The 21280-nt window shown below is 39.3% G+C and overlaps 1 protein-coding gene across 1 annotated transcript in view; it reads right to left on the minus strand.

Moving 5' to 3' along the window:
- The window catches only part of ALDH9A1 (aldehyde dehydrogenase 9 family member A1), a 51716-nt gene that overhangs the window by 15936 nt on the left and 14500 nt on the right, over positions 1–21280 (minus strand). The window contains exons 3-4 of the mRNA XM_049881119.1: positions 15861–15990; positions 2112–2246 (exon numbers count right to left, since the gene is read on the minus strand). Coding sequence (XP_049737076.1) covers positions 2112–2246; positions 15861–15990 — 265 coding nt within the window. The remainder of the gene's footprint in view (positions 1–2111; positions 2247–15860; positions 15991–21280) is intronic.

Here is a 21280-nt window from a genome sequence, read left to right on the forward strand (position 1 = left end):
CAGTTCTGCTGATCTCTGAGCTGCTTCAGGGATGGTCCTTTTCTTTTCCTGGAGGACAACAGATGTAGCTCCTTTGGCCTGTTTCCTGCCTCTAGAATTCCAAGAGGCAGACAGCGTTATTTCCTTTTGCTCCTTCTCTGTCCCCTTCAGTCTAAGCTGATGGGTTTTCTGCTGTGGTAGCTGGTTACATCTGTCAGTCACAGGCTTAATCTCTTCAACAAAATATCGTGTAGCCATGTCCTTAGTTTGTACAACAGAATTTTTCAACAAATCTTTCAGTTCTGTTTTCATTTTGCACAGTTCATTTTTCAGTCCATCTCTTTCCTCTCACATTTTACTGTAAGTGGCAAGGAGAAACCACGTGGCCCCTTTAAGACCTTGCTTTGAAATCTCATTAGCCAGATATCCAAGTTCATCACTTATAAGTTCTACCTTCCACCAAACATGTGAACATAATTCAGAATAAAAAGCATCACCCCTCCTCCACTGTGCAATCACATGTCCACCATTTTCCTTTAAAGCCTCCCCAGAAGCACATTTAACGTCCATAACTCTCCCAACAGTGTAGTCAGGGCAATCTCGGCTTTGACTGTTAGGCATCTTGAAACTCTCCCGGTCTCTACCTAGTACCCAATTCCAAAACTGCTTCCACCTTTTAGGTATCTGTTAGAGCAGCACCCCACTGCCGGTCTCAAATTGTCTTAGTTATCTAGTGCTGCTGTAACAGAAATAACACGAGTGGGTGGCTTTAACAACAGAAATGATTTTCTCACAGTTCAGAAGGCTAGAAGTCTGAATTCAAGGCACTTGCTCTAAGGGAAGGCTTTCTCTCTTTTTCAACTCTGAGGAAGGTCCTTGTCTCTTCAGCTTCTGTTTCCTGGTTCCTTGGTGATCTCCATGTGGCTTGGCATCAATCTTCCCCCATCTCTGCTTGCTTGCTGGCTTGTTTAATCTCTTTTATATCTCAAAAGAGACTGATTCAAGATACAGATACACCCGACAGGAATTCTGCCTCGTTAACGTAACAAAGACAACCCACTCACAAATGGGATTATAACCACAGGCACAGAGGTTAAGATTTATTTTGGGGAGACATAATTCAGTCCATAACACATAACTTTGCCCAATCTCAACAGTAAAATCTTATACCTGTACATCTAGGCCTTTTCACATGTATTATCTCATTCTCTACTTACATCAAGATGAAGTAGGTGTGATTAGTCCTATTTTATAAAGATGGGAAATGAAGACCAAAACCCACTGCCGTCAAGTCGATTCCGACTCATGGTGACCCTATAGGACAGAGTGGAACTGGCCATAGGGTTTCCAAAGAGCAGTTGATGGGTTTGAACTGCCGACCCTTTGATTAGCAGCCGAGCTCCTCAGTACTGCACCACCAGGCCTGATGGGGGTCTCAGGAGCTAATGATTTAATTCTGATATTATTATTTCTACTCTATCACAGCTGCCTCTCACACAGGAATATGCTAAAATAAGAACACAATGTGGTAACAAGACAAATGCTGTATATCGATACAATGACTTAACAGTAATGCTTTTTCGGGAGTTCGGCTTTTTCTAAAGATGTCTTCTTTTCCCATTAATTCTTTTTAAATAGTATGAGAAAACTGTTTTTAAGTCACTTAAGGCAATTCTTCTTTGGTGGATGCTTTAACATTTATCTTAAGACGCAAATGAAGAAGTTTATCTTCTTCCTAAATTTAGTCAAATTTCTAAGTGCTATTTTTTTTTTATTTAGTACACAGAAATTCTTGGTCGAAGAAGAAAGAGAACTCAGTAGTTGCACAAATCTAATTCAATTTGACAGTAGAAATAAGACGACCAATTCCAAAATAAACTTTCTTCTTTTCCAAATACAAGGATAAATAGATACATAAACATGGGAATAGTATAGACACGATCTGCCTGTGTAACCTAAACTGTAAGCTCCTTAAGGGGAAAGGCAGGGCAGGAAAGGAATCACATCCTCTGAATCTTTGTATGTCCCAGAGCAGGTCCCTTCTGATGTGAACTATGTGGGTATGGAGAGGTAAGAGGTAAAGAAAGGGGAGAGAGCAGATGGCTCGTAAGTGGGGAATAATTCATTCTTACCACAAGCTAAAGCTGGAGCAGACTTCCAACAGGCAATCTGAAAAGGGTAGTTCCACGCTCCTATTCCCACACATACTCCAAGCGGTTCTCTTCTGGTGTAACCAAAGGATCCACCTGAGAGCTGGATATGTTCACCTAAGGGGAAAAAGCAGAGTATAAAGAAGAATGTAGTTCTGCTTTCCCCAGTTTCCCCTACACCTGTACTTACCGTGTACTCCAGTTAGACCAGCCTCCTCACTGTTCCCAATATACTGTGCTCACCCCTGTTTCCATTCAATTATTCATTCGTCATTCTTACACTGGCCTCCCCACTCTCTCTTCACGTAGAGAATTCTATCATTCCTTCAAACCCATGTTTACTCAACTTAATTTGATTCTCTGAACACTTACTGAGGCTCTCTCTATTAGACAACTTCGATGAATGGACAAACGAAAGAGACAAACTACCAAAACCAGCTCAAAAAGAAATACAAAATCTGAATAGACCTACAACAAGTAAACGATTAATAATCAAAACTTCCCACAAAGAAACACCCAGATGGCTACACTGGTGAATTCTACCAAACATTTAGAGAAGAATTAACACCAAACCCTTCTCAAACTCATCCAAAAAATACAAGAGGAGGGAACACTTTCTAACTCATTCTAAGAGGCCAGCATTACCCTAATACCAAATTCAGACAAAGACATGACAAGAAAGCTGCAAACCAGTATCTGTTATGAATATCAATGTAAACATCCTTAACAAAATACCAGCAAACACGAAGCGTATTAAAAGGACTCGCACACACCATTACCAAGTGGGATTTAGCCCAGGAATGAAAGGTTGGGTTTAAAAACCAAAAATCAATTAATGTAATATACCATATCAAGAGACTAAAGAACAAACAGTACATGATCATCTTAATAGAAGCAAAAAAAAAAAAAAAAAAAAAGGTATGACAAAATCCAACACCCTGTCATGATAAAAAACACTTAGCAAACTAGAAATAGAAAGGAACCTCCTCAACCTGGTAACCACAGCTGAAATCATACATGATGGTGAAAGGCTGGATGCTTTCCCATTAAGGCCAGGAACAAGACAAGGGTGTTCACTCTCGCCACTTCCATTCAACAATGTATTGCTGGTTCCAGACAGGGGAATTAGGAAACAAAAAAAAAGAAAGAAAGAAAAGGCATCCATATTGGAAAAGAAGAAGCAAAACTACTCTCTTCCCAAAGACACATTTTTGTATACAGAAAATCCTAAGGAATCGATGAAGTTCCCGGGCGGTGTAAATGGCTAACGTACTCTGCGCTGACCAAAAGGTTGGAGGATTGAGTCCGCCAAGAGGTATCTCAGCAGAAAGGCCTGGTGATCTACTTTCAAAAACTCAGCCACTGAAAACCCTATGAAGCACAGTTCCACCCTGACAGAGACGGGGCACCACGAGTCGGAGCGACTCCACACACAGTTCCGCCCTGACACAGACGGGGCACCACGAGTCGGAGCGACTCCACACACAGTTCCGCCCTGACAGAGACGGGGCACCACGAGTCGGAGCGACTCCACACATAGTTCCGCCCTGACAGAGACGGGGCACCACAAGTCGGAACGACTCCACACACAGTTCCGCCCTGACAGAGACGGGGCACCACGAGTCGGAACGACTCCACACACAGTTCCACCCTGACAGAGATGGGGCACCACGAGTCGGAGCAACTCCACAGCAGCTGGTGTGTCCTGGTACAGGAATCCACGACGAAACTATTACAACTAATAAACAAGTTCAACAAAACTGCAGGATAGAAGGTCTACACACAAATACCTGCTGTATTTCTATACACGAGTGTCTTAGTTATCCAGTGCTGTTGTAACAGAAACAGCACAAGTGGACAGCTTTAACGAAGAGAAATTTATTCTCTCACAGTCTAGGAAGCTAGAAGTCCAAATTCAGGGTGTCCGCTCCAGGGGAAGGCTTTCTCTTTCTGTTGGCTCCAGGGAAGGTCCTTGTCATCAATCTTCCCAGCCAACATTCTCAGTGTAGGGAACCTAGGTTCAAATGACACGCTACTCTCCTGGCTCTTCTTTCTTGGTGGTATGAGGTCCCCCTGTCTCTTTGCTCACTTCTTTTATATCTCAAAAGAGATTAGCTTAAGACACAACCTAATCTTGTAGTCCTGCCTCATTAACATAACTGCCTCTAATCCTGCTGCATTAATATCATAGAGGTACGATTTTATAACACATAGGAAAATCACATTAGATGACGAAATGGTAGGCAGTCACACAATCCTGGGAATCATGATCTAGCAAAGTTGACACATATTTTTGAGGGATACAATTCAATCCATGACAATTAGCAATAAGCAATCCCAAAAGAAATTAAGAAAATAATTTCATTTACAATTGCATCAAAAAAATACCTAAAATAAATTTAACAAAAGTGCAAAACCTATACTCTGAAAACTACAAAACATAGTTAAATGAGACTTAAAAAAAAAAAAACCCATTGCCATAGGGTCGATTCCAACTCATAGCAACCCTATAGGACAGAGTAGAACTGCCCCATAGGATTTCCAAGAAGCGCCTGGTGGATTCAAACTGTTGACCTTTTGGTTAGCAGCCATAGCTCTTCACCACTATGCCACCGCGGTTTCCAAAAGAAATTAAAGAAGATCTAAATATATGGAAAGGCATCCTATGTTCACAGGCAGAGAACTTAATACTGTTGTTGTTGTTAGGTGCTGTTGAGTTGGTTCCAACTCACAGCGACCCTATGCACAACAGAATGAAACACTGCCCAGTCCCGAGCCATCCTTATAATCAATGTTATGCTTGAGCTCATTGTTGCAGCCACTGTGTCAATCCATCTTGTTAAGGGTCTTCCTCTTTTTCGCTGACCCTCTACTTTGCCAAGCATCATGTCCTTCTCCAGGGACAGATCCCTCCTGACAACATGTCCAAAGTATGTAAGATGCAGTCTCGGCATTCTTGCTTCTAAGGAGCATTCTGGTTGTACTTCTTCTAAGACAGATTTGTTCGTTCTTTTGGCAGTCCTTGGTATATTCAATATTCTTTGCCAACACTACAATTCAAAGGCATCAATTCTTCTTCAGTCTTCCTTATTCATTGCCCAGCTTTCACATGCATAGGACACGAATGAAAATACCATGGCTTGGGTCAGACGCACCTTAGTCTTCAAGGTGACATCTTTGCTCTTCAACACTTTGAAGAGGTCCTTTGCAGCAGATTTACCCAACGCAATGCATCTTTTGATTTCTTGACTGCTGCTTCCACGGCTGTTGATTGTGGATCCAAGTAAAATGAAATCCTTGACAACTTCAATCTTTTCTCCATTTATCAGGATGGATGTTGCTCATTGGTTCAGTTGTGAGGCAGAGAGCTTAAAACTGTTAAGATATCTATGCTCCCCAAAATGATATAAAGAGTCAACACAATCCCTATGAGAATAATAGTTGGCTTCTTCATAGAAAATGATAAGCTGACCCTAAAAGTCACATGAAAATGCAAAGGATGTAGAACAGACAAAACTATTTTTAAAAAGAACAAAGTTATAAAACTCACACTTCTCAAAAACTTACTACAAAGCAACAGTAACAAAGACCATGTGGTACTGGGACAAGGTCAGACATGTAGATCAATGGAACAGAATTGAGAATGCAGGAATAAACCAAACCCATGTGTCTATGGTCAACTGATTCCCAACAAGGGTATCAAGACCATTAACGGAAAAGAACAGTCTTTTCAACAGATCATGCTGGGACAACTGGATAGCCACCTGCAAAAGAATGCACATGGACCCTTACCTCATACAATATAAAAAATCAACTCAAAATCAATAAAAAGCCTAAATGTAAGAGCCAAAACTATAAAACAGATTAAAACATAGGCGTAAACCTTGGATTTAGAAATGTATTCTTAGATATGACACCAAAAGCACAAGAACAAAAGAAAAAAATAGATAAACCAGACTTTGTCAAAATTAAAAATTTTGTGCTTCAAAGAACACTAACAAGAAAGTGAAAGACAACACAGAGAATTGAAGAATATATTTGAGAATCATTTAATGAGTGACTCATAACCTGAATATATAAAGAACTTTTATAATTCAGTAATAAAGATAAATAAACCAATTAAAAAATAGGCAAATGATATGAACAGACATTTCTCCAAAGAAGATATACAAATGACCAATAAGCACATGAAAAAATGCTCAGCGTCACTACTCATCAGGGAGATGCAAATCAAAACATAAAAACTCAGACATTTAAAATAAAAAAGTCATATATTAACAAATGTTACCAAGGATGTCAATAAAGCAGAACCCTCAAACACTGTGGGTGGGAATGTAAAATGGTACAACCACTCTGGATTAGTTTGGCAGTTCGTCAAACATTAAACATAGATCAGAGTTCCAGAACGGGGGAGAAAATGGAAAACACAGAGAAGATTGTTAAAGATTTGCTGGCAGAAAACTTCCCAAATATCAAGAAAGATGAAAAGCTGATCATCCAAGAAGCTCAACGAACCCAATATAGGGTGGGCCCCAAAAGAAAGTCACCAAGATATCATGATCACACTTGCCAAAACCAAAAACAAAGAAAGAGCAGCTCAAGAAAAACAAAAGGTTATTTACACCGGGGAAACAATAAGACTAAACTCTGATTACTTAGCAGAAACTATGCAGGCAAGAAGGTAATGGGATGACATACATAAATGCTTGAATGAAACTGCCAATCAAGAATAATATACCCTGCAAAACTCTCTCTCAAATATGATGGTGAAATTAGGACATTTCCAGATAAACAGAAATTAAGGGAATTTGTAAAATCCAAGCCAAACTAATAAAGAATATTAAAGGGAGTCCTTCGGTTAGAGAACGAACAACATCAGACAACAACCGGAGCTAGGACACAGGACAGCATCAGCCAGATACCAACCTATGTAAAGAGCTCTCATTAATAATACAAACCTAAAAGATTTAAAACAGGGAAAGAGAGACATCTATTTATAAATGACGATAACATCAAAATAATAAAAGAGGGAATAAACAGCATAGGTATAGGACTTTCAAATGGAGTCAAGGCAATATGAAGTAATAAAAGCCCGGTTCAAACTTAGGAAGATAAGGGTAAATTTCTAGGTAACCACAAAGAAAGTTAACAAACCTACTCTTCAGAATAAAAAAGAAGAGAAACATAAAGTCTCAGTAAACACGAAATCTATAACAAAAGAAATGAAAATCCACAAACAAAAGGAACTTGACGCAGAAAAGGGAACAAAGAAAACGTCAGCATCACAAAAAAGCACAATATGATAGCAATAAACTCATACCTATAGATTACCACACTGGATGTAAATGGCTTAAATGCACCCATAAAGAAACAGAGAGTGGCAGAATGGGTTAAAAAGCATGACCCACCAATATGCTGTCTAAAAGACAGAAACCTTAGAAACAAAGATATAGACATATTAAAAATCAAAAGATGCAGAAAAATTTATCAAGCAAACAGTAACCAAAAAAGGGTAGGAGTGACAATACTAATCTCAGATAAAATAGATTTTAAGGCAAAATCAACCATGAAAGACAAGGAAGGACATTATATAATGATCAAAGGGACAATCCACCAAGAAGAAATAACCTTACAAAATATATACGCACCCAACAACAGGACTCCAAAACACATAAAACAAACCCTAACAGCACTGAAAACAGAAACAGTTCCACAATAATAGTAAAGGCTTTAACACACCACTCTCGGTAATGGACAGAACATCTAGAAAGAAACTCAACATAGATACAGAAGAGCTAAAGGGTACAATCAGCCAATTGCACATCATAGACATAAACAACACTTCACCCTACAGCAGGGAAACAGCAAAATTCTGTTCAAAACAGCAGCATTCTTTTCCAATGTACATGAAACATTCTCCAGAACAGAGCACCATTTAGGCCACAAAGCAATTCTCCATAAAATCCAAAACACTGAAATAATACAAAGCACTCTCTCTGATCAGAGTACCACAAAAGTATAAATCAATACAAGGAAGAGCAAGGGAAAAAAAAAATCAGATACATAGAAACTGAGCAACACCTTGCTTTAAAAAAAAACTGAATAATAGAAGAAATGAAAGAGGGAATAAAAAAGTTCCCAGAATGTGAAAACACATCATATCAAAACCTTTGGGGCACAGCAAATGCAGTCCTTAGAGGTCAAGTTATAGCAACAAATACACACATCAAAAAAGAAAAATGGGCCAAAATCAAAACACTAGCCCTAAAGCTCAAACAAATAGAAAGGGAACAGCAAAAGAAGCCCACAGCCACCGGAAGAAAGGAAACAATAGATTAGAGCAGAAATAAATGAAATAGGGAACAGAAAAACAATACAAAGAATCAACAAGACCAAAAGTTGGTTCTTCAAAAATATCAACAAAATCAATAAACCATCAGTCAAACTAAGAAAAAGAAAAACAGGATAGGAAGCAAATAACCCAAATAAAAAACGAGATGGGGGACATTGCAACAGACTCAACTGAAATAACAAGAATCATAATAGAATACTATGAAAAATTGTACTCCAACAAAGTTGAGAACCTAGAGGAAATGGGCAAATCTCTAGAATCACACTACCTACCTAAACTAACAACACAAGCTGAGGTAGAAAATCTGAACGGACCCATAACAAGAGAAGAGGCTAAAGAGGTAATATAAAAATTCCCAACAAAAAAAGAGTCCTGGCCTAGATGGCTTCACTGGAGAATTCTACCATTTAGAGAAGAACTCACACCAGTACCACTCAAACTATTTCAGAGCATAGAAAAGGAAGGAATATCCCCAAATTTATTCTGTGAACCCAGCACAACCCTGATACCAAAGCCAGATATTACAAAAGACTAGTATCTCCCATGAATATAGATGCAAAAATTCTCAACAAAATTCTAGCCAATAGATTTCAGCATCATATCAAAAACATAACATGCCACAACCAAATGAGATTCAAACCAGGTATTCAAGGATGGTTCAACATTAGAAAATCAATGTAATCCACCACATAAATAGAACAAAAGAAAAGAATCACATGATCACCTCAATTGATGCAGAAGAGGCATTTGATAAAGTCCAACATCTGTTCCTGATAAAAACTCTCAAAAAACAGGAATAGAAGGGAAATTCCGCAACATAATAAAGGATATCTATACAAAACTAACAGCCAACATCATTCTCAGTGGAGAGAGACTGAAAAGCATTTCCCCTCAGAATGGGAACAAGACTAGGACACTCTTTATCACCACTCTTATTTAACATTGTGCTGGAGGTCCTAGCAAGAGCAATAAGGCAAGAAAAAGAAATAAAGGGCATCCAAATTTGAAAAGAAGAAGTGAAACCATCCCTACTCACAGATGATACATGGTCCTATACATACAGAACCCCAAAGATCCTACAAGAAACTTACCAGAACTAATAGATTCAGCAGAGTAGCAGGATACAAGATCAACATATAAAAATCAGTTGGATTCCTATACACCAACAACGAGAACTTCAAAAAGGAAATCAGGAAAACAATACAATTTATAATAGGCCCTAAAAAGATAAAATATTTAAAGGTAAATCTAACTGGGAAAGTAGAAGACCTATACAAAGAAAACTATGAAACACTATTGGAAGAAACTAAAAGAGGCCTACATAAATGGAAAAACATACCATGCTCATGGATAGAAAGACTCAACATTGTGAAAATGTTAATCCTACCCAAAGTGAAAATATGATACAATCCCAATCCAAATACCAACAGCATTCTTAACAAGACTGAAAAACTAATCACCAACTTTATATGGAAAGTAAAGAGACCCTGGATAGACAAAGCATTATTGAAAAAAAAAAAAAAGAACAAAGTAGGAGGCCTCACCTTACTGGATCTCAGAACATACTATACAGCCACAGTAGTCAAAATAGCCTGGTACTGGTACAAGGACAGACACATACACCAATGGAAAAAAATAAGATGTAGATCCATCCACCTATGGTCAGCTATAACTTTGACAAATGACCAACATGCATTAAATGAGAAAAAGACAGTCTTTTTAACAAGTGGTGCTGGTAAAACTGGATGAAACAGGATTCATGCCTCATACCATACACAAAAACTAATTCAAAATGGATTAAAGACCTAAATATAAAACCTAAAACAATAAAAATCATGGAAGAAAAAAAGTAGGGACAACACTAGGGGCCCTAATATATGGCATAAATATAATATAAAGGATAACTAACAAAGCAAACACCAGAAGATAAACTAGATAACTGGGAGCTCCTAAAAATTAAGCACTTATGCTCATCAAAAGACTTCACTGTAAGGGTAAAGAGAGAACCTACAGACTGGGGAAAATTTTTGATTATGACATCTCCAACAAGTATCAAATCTCTAAAATCTATAGAATACTTCAACAACTCAACAACAAAAAGACAAATAACCCAATTAAAAATGGGCAAAGGATATGAACAGACACTTCACTGAAGAAGACATTCGGGCAGCTAACAGACACATAAGGAAATGCTTGCGATTGTTAGCTATTAGAGAAATATACATCAAACCTACATTGAGATACCATCTCACCCTGACATTACTGATGCTAATCCAAAGAACAGAAAATCGCAAATGTTGGAAGGGTTACGGAGAGATTGGCACTCTTATGCACTGCTGGTAGGAATGAAAAATGGTACACCACTATGGAAAACAATATGGTGCCTCCTTAAAAAGCTAGAAATAGACATACCATATGATCCAGCAATCCCACCCCTAGAGAAACAGGAGTCATCACACGAATAGACATATGCACACCCATGTTCACTGCAGCACTATTCACAATAGCATAAAGATGAAAACAACCTAAGTGCCCATCAACAGATGGATAAATACACAAATTACGGTACACACACACAATGGAATACTGTGCAACGACAAAGAACAATGATGAATCCACGAAGCATCTCATAACATGGATGAATCTAGAGGGCATTATGCTAAGTGAAACACGTCAATCACAAAAGGAAAACTATTGTATGAGACCACTATTATAAAAACCCAAGAAAAGGTTTATACATAGAAAAAACAATCTTTGATGGTTACAAGGAAGGCGAAGGGTGGGGAGGGGAAATCACTAATTAAATAGTAGACAAGCATTAACTTTGTGAAGCAAAGGATAACGCACAGTAGAGGGGAAGTCAGCACAACTTGACCAAGGGAAAATCCATGAAGCTTCCTAGACACATCCAAACCACCTGAGGGACTGAGTTAGTGGCGCTGAGGGCTGGAGACCACCATCTCAGGGGACAACTAGGTCAACTGGCATAACAGTTCATAAAGAAAATGTTCTACATTCTACTTTGATGAGTAGCGTCTGGGGTCTTAAAAGCTTGCAAGCAGCCATCTAAAATACATCTAGTGGTCCCATCACATTTGGGGTAAAGGAGAGTGAAGGAAAACGAAGACACAAAGAAAATACTAGTCCAAAGAAACAACAGACCACATGAACCACAGCCTCCACCAGCCTGAGCTCACAATTAGAGGGTGCCCAGCTACCACCACCGATCACCCTGAAAGGGATCACAATAGAGGGTCCACGGAAGAACAGCAAAAAATGCAGAACAAAATTCAAATTCACAAAAAGATCACACTGACTGGTCTGACAGAGACTGGAGGAATCCCCAAGACTATGGCCCCTGGACATCCTGCTAACTCAGAACTGAAGTTACTCCTGAAGCTCACCTCTGAGCCAAAGATTAGACAGAGCTATAAAACAAACAATAATGCATGTGAGGAACATGCTTCTTAGTTTAATCAAGTATATAAGACCAAATAGGCAACACCTGCCGAAAAGGAACGACGAGAAGGCAGGAAGGGCCAGGAAAACCGGACAAATGGACACTGAGAACCCAGGGTGGAAAGGGAAAGGGGAAAAGTGCTGTCACAAATGTCACAAAACAATTTGTGTATAAAACTTTTAAATGAAAAACTCATCTATACTGTAAACTTTCATCTAAACCCAATTTTAAAATTAAAACAAAGAACCACACAGACACACGGAAAAGCTAAACACCAGATTCAGGATAGTTGTTACGGATGAGGAGAGAGGTATGGAAGTCAAGTCAGCATGGGGTGTTGTGATGGTTGAGACTGTGTGTCAGCTTGGCTGGGTCATGATTCTCAGTGTTTATATGTGATCACTCCCATGATGGCATCTGCTGTTAAGTAGCCAATCAGTTGAAAAGGAGTTTCCTTGGGGGTGTGGCCTGCATCTCAATATAAGCAGACCTTCTGACTTTTTCCTCACGCTGGATCCTGCGGCTGACTCCTGTTCATCTGACCTCCAGTTCTTGGGACTTGAGCTATCAGCTTATCTCCCGATCTTCAGTTTTGTCAATCTTCACAGCCTATGAGCGAAGCCCTGGTCTCCGACCTACTGATCCTGGGTTCGCCAGCCTCTACAGCTGCATGAATCAGGAGAAGCCTGGCAGTCTTGCCTGCTGATCTTGGGATTCCTTGATATTCATGGCCTGTAAGCAAGAGCCCTGCTTTCCGACCTGCCACCCTTGGGTTTGCCAGCCTCTGCGGCTACATGAATTGGGAGAAGCTTCTATCCTAATCCACAGACTTGGGATGTTCCAGCCTCTACAATCGCATGAGCCGTTTCTTTGATATAAATCTCTCTGTATATATTTATACACGCTTTACTGCTTTTGCTTCTCTAGAGAACCCAGCCTAAGACAGGGTGTAGGAGGTTTCAACGTCATCAGTAATGTTTATTTCTTTTTGAAAAATCTGAAGTATGACAAAATGTTAGCATTCATACAGCTGAGTGTAGGAACAGGTATCCATTCTGTTTTTCTCTTTGTATGTTTGCAACACCTCATTAATTCTTTTTTTTTTTTTTTTTTTTAACTAAGGGGAATGCTTTGAAAAGATGCAATGAAAGCTGAATTACTAAAAAAAAAAAAAACTTAAACATAGAATTACCACATGACCCAGCAATTCTACTCCCAGGTATATATCCAAGAGAAATAAAAATATATGTGTCCACATAAAAATGTGTACATGAATGTTCATAGCAGCATTATTCGTAATACCCAAAAGGCAGAAACAGTCCAAATGTCCTCCTACAAATGGATAAACAAAATATGGCATATCCATAAAACAATATATTATCCAGGAATAAAAAGGAATGAAGTACTGATACATGCCACAACATGGATGAACCTTCCAAATATTACACTAAGTGAAAGAAGCCAGTCACAAAAAGCCACATATTACATAGTTCCACTCATAAAAGGCCACATATATGGTTTTTTAGGGCTGGGGGGTATAGAAAGATCGGAGAGTGACAGCTAAAGGGTACGGGATTTCTTTTTGAGGTGATGAAAATATTCTAAAACTGATTGTGGTGACGGTTGCACAACTCTGAATATATTAAAAACCATTGAATTATACACTTTAAATGGTGAATTGGATGGTACGTGAATTGTATCTCAATAAATCCATTACATGAAACATTTACTAAGCCTCTATAGTGTGCAAAGCACTCAGGAAGTGCTGGGGATCATGTTAAGACAGACACGTCCCCTGCCCTCACGAAGCTTTCAGTCTTTGGGGGAAACACAAAGATATATTTTATTATCAAAAGGAGGATGAAATACAGAAAGAACAAAAACACAAGGTAAGAGTCTGAGTGCAATACGAGAGTATGAACATATAGTACTTTGAGGATTGCCATGAAGAAAATGATCATACCCATTAGCAAAAATTGGGAAGGTTTGTGAAAGAAGGAGTGTCTGAGCTACGCCTCCCATCCTGCCTTGTTCACACCTCTCCACATACTTATCACATGGTATAATGACTGCCCCTGTTAAGTATCCAGGTGGGCTGAGTAGTCCACCCAGACAAATGCATTCTCTTTAGCAGAGTGTCCAGCAGAGAATTAATAATCTACATACAGTATAATGGGTTTAAGAAAAAAAAAAGCTACAAGCTCAGTTTGAAATCTGTTGCGTTTGAAGAGTCCACAGAGTAAGTCTCCAGACAGCTAGCTAGAAGCCTGGGTCTGGAGCTCCATAGAGAGTAAAGGCCGTTAGACACAGATCTGGGAGTCTTCTACAGCACGGGTAAGAGCTAAAACTACAGAAGTGAATGTGGCTGCCAGGAAGGGCACCAAAAAAAGAAAAGACAGCCCAGCTATAGTCAGTAGTCTGCCTACATTGCCACCATGTGAACATCTCCAAAACAGCAACATCCAACCACGCTCATATGAGCTATAGTAGTTCCGCAGATTCACCTGTATTCAATTTTCCATTAATTGCGGTTATTGTTTTATAGGAGCTATAACCTTAAACGGTTTGTACCTAGTTTATGCTTATAAATATTTAAATGGCATTACAAATAATATAAGTCAACATGAATGACTTAAAAAGGGTGTTTTTTCCTTTTAAAGGGGATCCGCACAGTATACGATTTCAGAAACACGAATCTTTGACAATATTGTGCAGAAAATTGTGTACAAAAGTGTATGACAATTAGACTGTTGACACCAAAAATAATTCATGTAATCTCAGTGAAGTCATTAACAGTAACGTAAACAAACCCCAACATCAGAAACTGGCAACTCCCCTCCCATACTAACAGGAAAACTAATGCAAAAAGAATTTGCCCAAATCTATTCATGCTAGATAAACCTACAAAAAAGAACTCAATATTAATAAATATTAGTCCTCTTAGGACTATCTGACCTTACTGAGAAAGAAAAAAAATATTTTTAATTCCATGAAATACTACAAAAAAAAACCCAAGCTTGTTGCCATTGAGTTGATTACAACTCACAGAGATCCTATAGGACTGTACTCTTTAAGGAAGCAGACTGTCACATCTTTCTCCCACAGAGCAGCTGATGGGTTTGAATTGCTGGCCTTTCGGTTAGCAGCTGAGCACTTAACCACTGCACCACCAGGGCTCCTTATGAAATATTATACTAGAAAGAAAATAACATTCTGATCAAACTGACATGCAGATAATCAAAAACCATATCTAGACTAAAATATACTATATTAGGTTCCCAAATCAGAAAAGTTATATACTTTCTTTGATATAAAACCTGAGGGGCAGAATAGAGAAATTTTAAGAGGCAAAGGGAAAGAGAGAGGGAAGGTGGAGGGAGGAAACTGAGAGGCAGGGGGAGATGGAGGGACAGGAGGGGGAGACTGAAGGGCAAAAGGGGAGAGGCTGAGAGACAGAGAGAGGCTAAGGGGCAGAGGAGGGAGGAAGAGTGAGGGGCAGAGAGAGAAGCAACAATAGGGGAATAGTCTGTGGATTTCAAAACCTCAGCATCCTGGCTCCCCACATCTCTCCTGGATCTTACCAAACCATCAACTACTATAAACCTTATAAGTGATCAAAGGAATTTTTTGCATAAATATGGCACATTGAGAACTGGTTTTTCAGCAACTTGGCCTAGAGCTCGAGCACCATGAGAAGTGCTTTATATACATTATCTCATTTAATCCTATAACAACCCAAAAGGCAAGGATTACTACCTCCTGTTTACATAAAGAAAGATTAAGTAATTTCCAGAGCCACCCACGGAGGAAGTGACTCAGGCTGAAACTGCCTTAATCCCAAAATCTGTGCCCTTTACCACCAGGCTCTGCTCTTCTGCTTCCTTGTCAGCTCGTTACGGAAGTCCAGGTGAAGTCTTACCAGCCATGGATCCAGCCAGTCCTGCATAATACTCCAGGCACTGCCATGAAGTATCAATGTCCAACCGAGCCTCAAAGATGGACTTGCCATTGTTGATGGTCTCCACAGTGGCAATTTCATCCATCCGTTCCTTTGAGTAAAATAGAAAGACGATTACATTCAAGACATGTTACCATACACTTCAACATATTCAACATTCAAACAACATACATTGCCCAAATTTTAAAAACAAAAACTGGCACATTAAATGAAAATAAAAGGAATAGCAGTATTATATTTGGAAGAGATAAAAGTTTACTGCTAAAGAGCAGCCCTGTTCTCCCTCTCAAATTAATTAATTAACACAGACTTAAGATCAAAACCTCATTCTGAGATCAGTTATAAAGTTTGACAAATGAATATTATATGTGTATAAATATGTATACATATGTGTACAGTCAGAGAGAAGAGTCCTTAGGGATGTTATAAAAAATAGCCTAACACACAATTGACATTTAAGAGATTATACATATGTAATCCCTTTAATTTGCCCAAAGAAATACAGCATGTTAAAACTATAGGATAATTCTTTTCTAATGCTCACCATTCATCAATCAAAAAAAAAAAACCTGTTGCCATCAAGTCGATCCTGACTCAGCAATGCTACAGGATAGAGTAGAACTGCCCCACAGGGTTTCCAAGGAGTGATTGATGGATTTGAACTGCTGACCTTTTGGTTAGCTGCCGAGCTCTTAACCACTGCTCCACCAGGGCTCCACCATTAATCAATACTCTTTTCAAATACCGTTTCCCATTCTGGCCTGCACAACTTACTAAGGAAAAAGAGACTCTAGAGATGGTGCAGGGATGAGTTTACAGGCTTGAGAAATAAGACCTATAAATAAAAGCTAAATAACACCTTCCTTTTTTTTTTGATCTAAAGAAGAGAAAAATAATTGAGTATGTAAGAAATTTAAAAAAAATTGCTATTGTGGATCCCATTTAAAATAAACAATAGGGTGAATATCTCAACACATAAAAGATTATTCAAGCAACTGACAAGAAAAAACATTCTCTTATTAAAAGTGACAAGCAGTAAGGCTGACCAGAAGCAAAATGGAACGGCAACAGAAATTAACACAAGTACAAACCTCAGGAAAGATGGAAATAGGATTATGAAACTCAATATGGAATGGAGGAAAGAACAGTTTGATAGTGGTACCTGGACACCTTGTCGTTCTACAAAGTCCAGGGATATAGAGTGCTTTGATTAATTCGTTATACTTGCATTGCTAAGAAAAAGTATGTACCCAGTTGTCTTGGTCATCTAGTGCTGCCATAACAGAAATACCGCAAGTGGATGGCTTTAACAGAGAGAAATTTATTCTCTCACGGTCCAGTAGGCTACAAGTCCAAATTCAGGGCGCAGGCTCCAGGGGAAGACTTTCTCTCTCAGTCAGCTCTGGAGGAAGGTCCTTGGGATGCACTGGTCTGGGCGCTTCTCAGCGCAGGAACCTCAGGTCCAAAGGACGTGCTCTGCTCCCAGCATGCGGCACTGCTTTCTTTGTGGTATGAGGTCCCCATATCTCTCTGGTTGCTTCTCTCTTTTATATCTCAGAGATAATGGCTTACGACACTATCTAATCTTGTAGATCTCATCCATATAACTGCCACTAATCCATCTCATCACATCATAGTGACAGGATTTACAACACACAGGGAAATCACATCAGATGACAAAATGGTAGACAACCATACAATACTGGGAATCATGACCTAGCCAAGTTGACAGGTAGTTTTGGGGGACACAATTCAATCCATGACACCAGTCTCTGCCTTTAAGGAGCTTACTTCTAAAAGGAGAAGTTAGTAAATTCTAAGTAAACATTGCAGTTACCGAGTAGACATAGTTCTTAAGAAAGGATAATTTATGTTTAAATACGGTCAAATTAAATTCTCTTTTAAACCAATAATTTGTCTTCTCTTTCCCTGATTCTAAAGAGCTTGGCTGCTAACCAAAAGGTTGGCAGTTCGAATCCACCAGCTCCTCCTTGGAAATCCTATGGGGCACTCTGTCCTACAGGTTCGCTATGAGTCAGAATCAACTCAATGGCAACGGGTTTGGGACTTTTTTTTTTTTTTTTTGGCTTTCCTTGACTCTTATGATTTTATACTCACCAAAACAACCTTTAACAATTAACTTGTTTCCCAGTTATACTGGTACTGGAAAGAGACTACCAAAGAGGAAAACAAATTCTCCCCCGTTATTGAATTAAGTGTGTAAAATCAATACGAAAATTTTCCAAAATGTATGATCAACCATGGGTGGCTTAGTTCAACTTTGTTTCTAGAATGCAAGAGGGGAACTACGCCCTAGAGAGGAAGTAAGTGCTGACCCACTAATAAGCATGAATACACTGATGAATTAGTATGTAACATTTCAAATACATGAATATTAAACTGTCAACAGCGAAATGCTGTTCTGCTTCCACTTGAGTCCAGCGGTGAACAAACAGGAAGTAATCTGTGATTGTCACTGCCAAACCCTAGAGTAGAAAGTTTTATTCTAAGATTTTTTTTTTTAAATAATGAATAGGCAAGTAGTTTGGGAAACTATTTCAAGATTATAACTCCCAGAGAAAATTCAATTTACTGGGAGGCCTTGTGAAATTTTTCCTACCTCATTCTATCATCCTCTACTCTTATAACAAGGGTGATTTACACAAGATCAGTATGAGGCCTTCTGATGTATCACAAAGGGATCATCAAAAAATGCCTGTGACAACTACTGCCAAAGAGTCCAAGTGGATCCCTACCTATTGTTAATACTGCTTTACAGAAAACAGGATTCCTTTATCCTCCTGAAGTAAGGAGGGCAGGAGGGGAAGGGGAAGATAACATGAAGTTTTCTGCTCCCTGCTATTTCACGAGCAACCACAAGATAATATGTACAACACACTGCTACAAGCATTTCTTTGTATATAACCCCGTTCCTCCTATACATCACATGCTTCTCAACATGACCTGACCAGGTGTCCACTGGGATGAAAGTAAGAAGAAAAGAACAGGTCCCTTGCCTCTCTCCGTGATTTCTAACCCCTCAGCAAGCTCCAATGTCTTGCTAAGATAACCATATAAGCAAATATATGCTCACTAACATCCTGACAGCCCAAAGCCCCCTGCATGTTTCAAGAGTCAGGGTTGGTCTAAGATACAACTACTGGTCTCTACTCATTTCGAGCAAAAGAGAGTGAAGTAAACCAAAGGCTCAAAGAAGAAACTAATCCACAGAACTAACAGCTCACACAAACCACGACTTCCTCTAACCTGAGACCAGATGTAGATGGTACCCTGCTACCACTACCGGACCACTGTGACCAGGGACACAACAGAAAGCCCCAGACAGAATGGGAGTAAAATGCAGAATGAAATTCAAATTCCTAAAAAAGGCCAGCCCTACGAGACAGATACAGACTAGAGGACACTCCGACACTGTCACCCTATGTTACCCTTTTATGTTACATATCTACTGCTGCTATAACAGAAATACCAAAAGTGGGTGGCTTTAGCAAAGAAAAATTTATTCTCTTACAGTGTAGGAGGCTAGAAGTCCAAATTCAGGGTGCCGGCTCTATGGGAAGGCTTTCTCTCTCTGTCAGTTCTGGTCTAGAAGCTTCTCAGTGCAGGGGCCCTGGGTCCAAAGGACACACTCCCCTCCTGGTTCTTCATTCTTGGTGGCATAAGGTACTCCTGTCTCTCTGCTTGCTTCTCTCTTTTATATCTCAACAGAGAGTAACTCAAGATACAACCTAATCTTTAGATTGCGTTCTGCCTCATTAACATAAATGCCTCTAATCTTGCTTCATTTTTTTTTCCTTCTGCTCTGGCTCTTCGACATTAAAGAGCAAGTTTCAGAGTCTCTTTTGACATCCATTTAGGTCTTTTCTTTCTCTCCTGACTTTCTAATGACCTGTTGTTTTCTTCATGTATGATGTCCTTGATGTCATTCCACAACTTGTCTGCTCTTCAGTCACTGGTGTTCAACACGTTAAATCTATTCTTGAGATAGTCTCTAGATACAGGTGGGATATACTCAAGGTTGTACTTTGGCTCTCATGGACTTGTTCTAATTTTCCTCAGTTTCAACTTGAACTTGAATACAAGTAACTGACAGTTTGATCCACAGTCGGCCCCTAGCCTTGTTGTGACTGATGATATTGCGGTATTCCATCATCTCTTTCCACAAACATAGTCCATTTGATTCCTGTATATTCCTTCTGGTAAGGTCCACCTGTATAGCTGCCGTTTTTGTTGGTGAAAAAAGGTATTTGCAATGAAGAAGTCGCTGGTCTTGCAAAATTCTACCATGCAATCTCCAGCATTACTTCTATCACCGAGGCCATATTTTCCAACTACCGATCCTTCTTCGTTTCCAATTTTGCATTCCAATCACCAGTAATTATCAGTGCAGACTGCAGAAGTTGGTAAACATCTTCAATTTCTTCATCTTTGGCCTCAGTGGTTGCTGCATAAATTTGGATAGTAGTCGTATTAACTGGTCTTCCTTGTAAGCGTATGGATATTATCCTATCACTACTAGCGTTGTACTTCAGGATAGATCTTCAAATGTTCTTTTTGACAATGAATCCAACACTATTCCTCTTCAAGCTGTCCTTCCCAGCATAGTAGACCCTATTACTGTCCAATTCAAAATGACCAATACCAGTCCATTTCAGCTCACTGATGCCTAGGATATTGATGTTTATGTGTTCCATTTCATTTTTGATGATTTCCAATTTTCCTAGATTCATACTTTGTACATTCCAGGTGCCGATTATTAATGGATGTTTGCAGCTGTTTTTTCTCATTTTGAGTCATGCCACATCAGCAAATGAAGGTCCTGAAAACTCTACTCCATCGACATCATTAAGCTTGACTCTATTTTGAGGAGGCAGCTCTTCCCAGTTGCATTTTGAGTGCCCTCCAAAGCGGCTCATCTTCCGGCACCATATCAGACAATGTTCCGCTGCTATTCATAAGGTTTTCACTGGATAATTCTTTTCAAAAGTAGACTGCTTGGTCCTTCTTCCTAGTCTGTCTTAGTCTGGAAGCTCAGCTGAAACCTGTCCACCATGGGTGACCCACGCTAGTATTTGAATACTGGTGACAAAGTTTCCAGCATCACCGCAACACACAAGCCCCTGCAGTATGACAAACTGACAGATGAGACTCTGAAACTTGCTCTTGAACACTGAGTAGCTAAAACAAAAGGAAAAAATGATGAAGTAAAAGAACTGAACAGAAGATTTCAAAGGGCAGCTTGAGAAGACAAAGTATTATGATGACACGTGGAAAGAGCTGGAGATAAAAAACCAAAAGGGAAGAACATGCTCAGGATTTCTCAAGCTGAAAGAAATGAAAAAAATCAAGGCTCGAGCTGA

Source organism: Elephas maximus, chromosome 3 (genome assembly GCF_024166365.1).
Source record: "Elephas maximus indicus isolate mEleMax1 chromosome 3, mEleMax1 primary haplotype, whole genome shotgun sequence".
Classification (NCBI taxonomy): Eukaryota; Metazoa; Chordata; class Mammalia; order Proboscidea; family Elephantidae; genus Elephas; species Elephas maximus.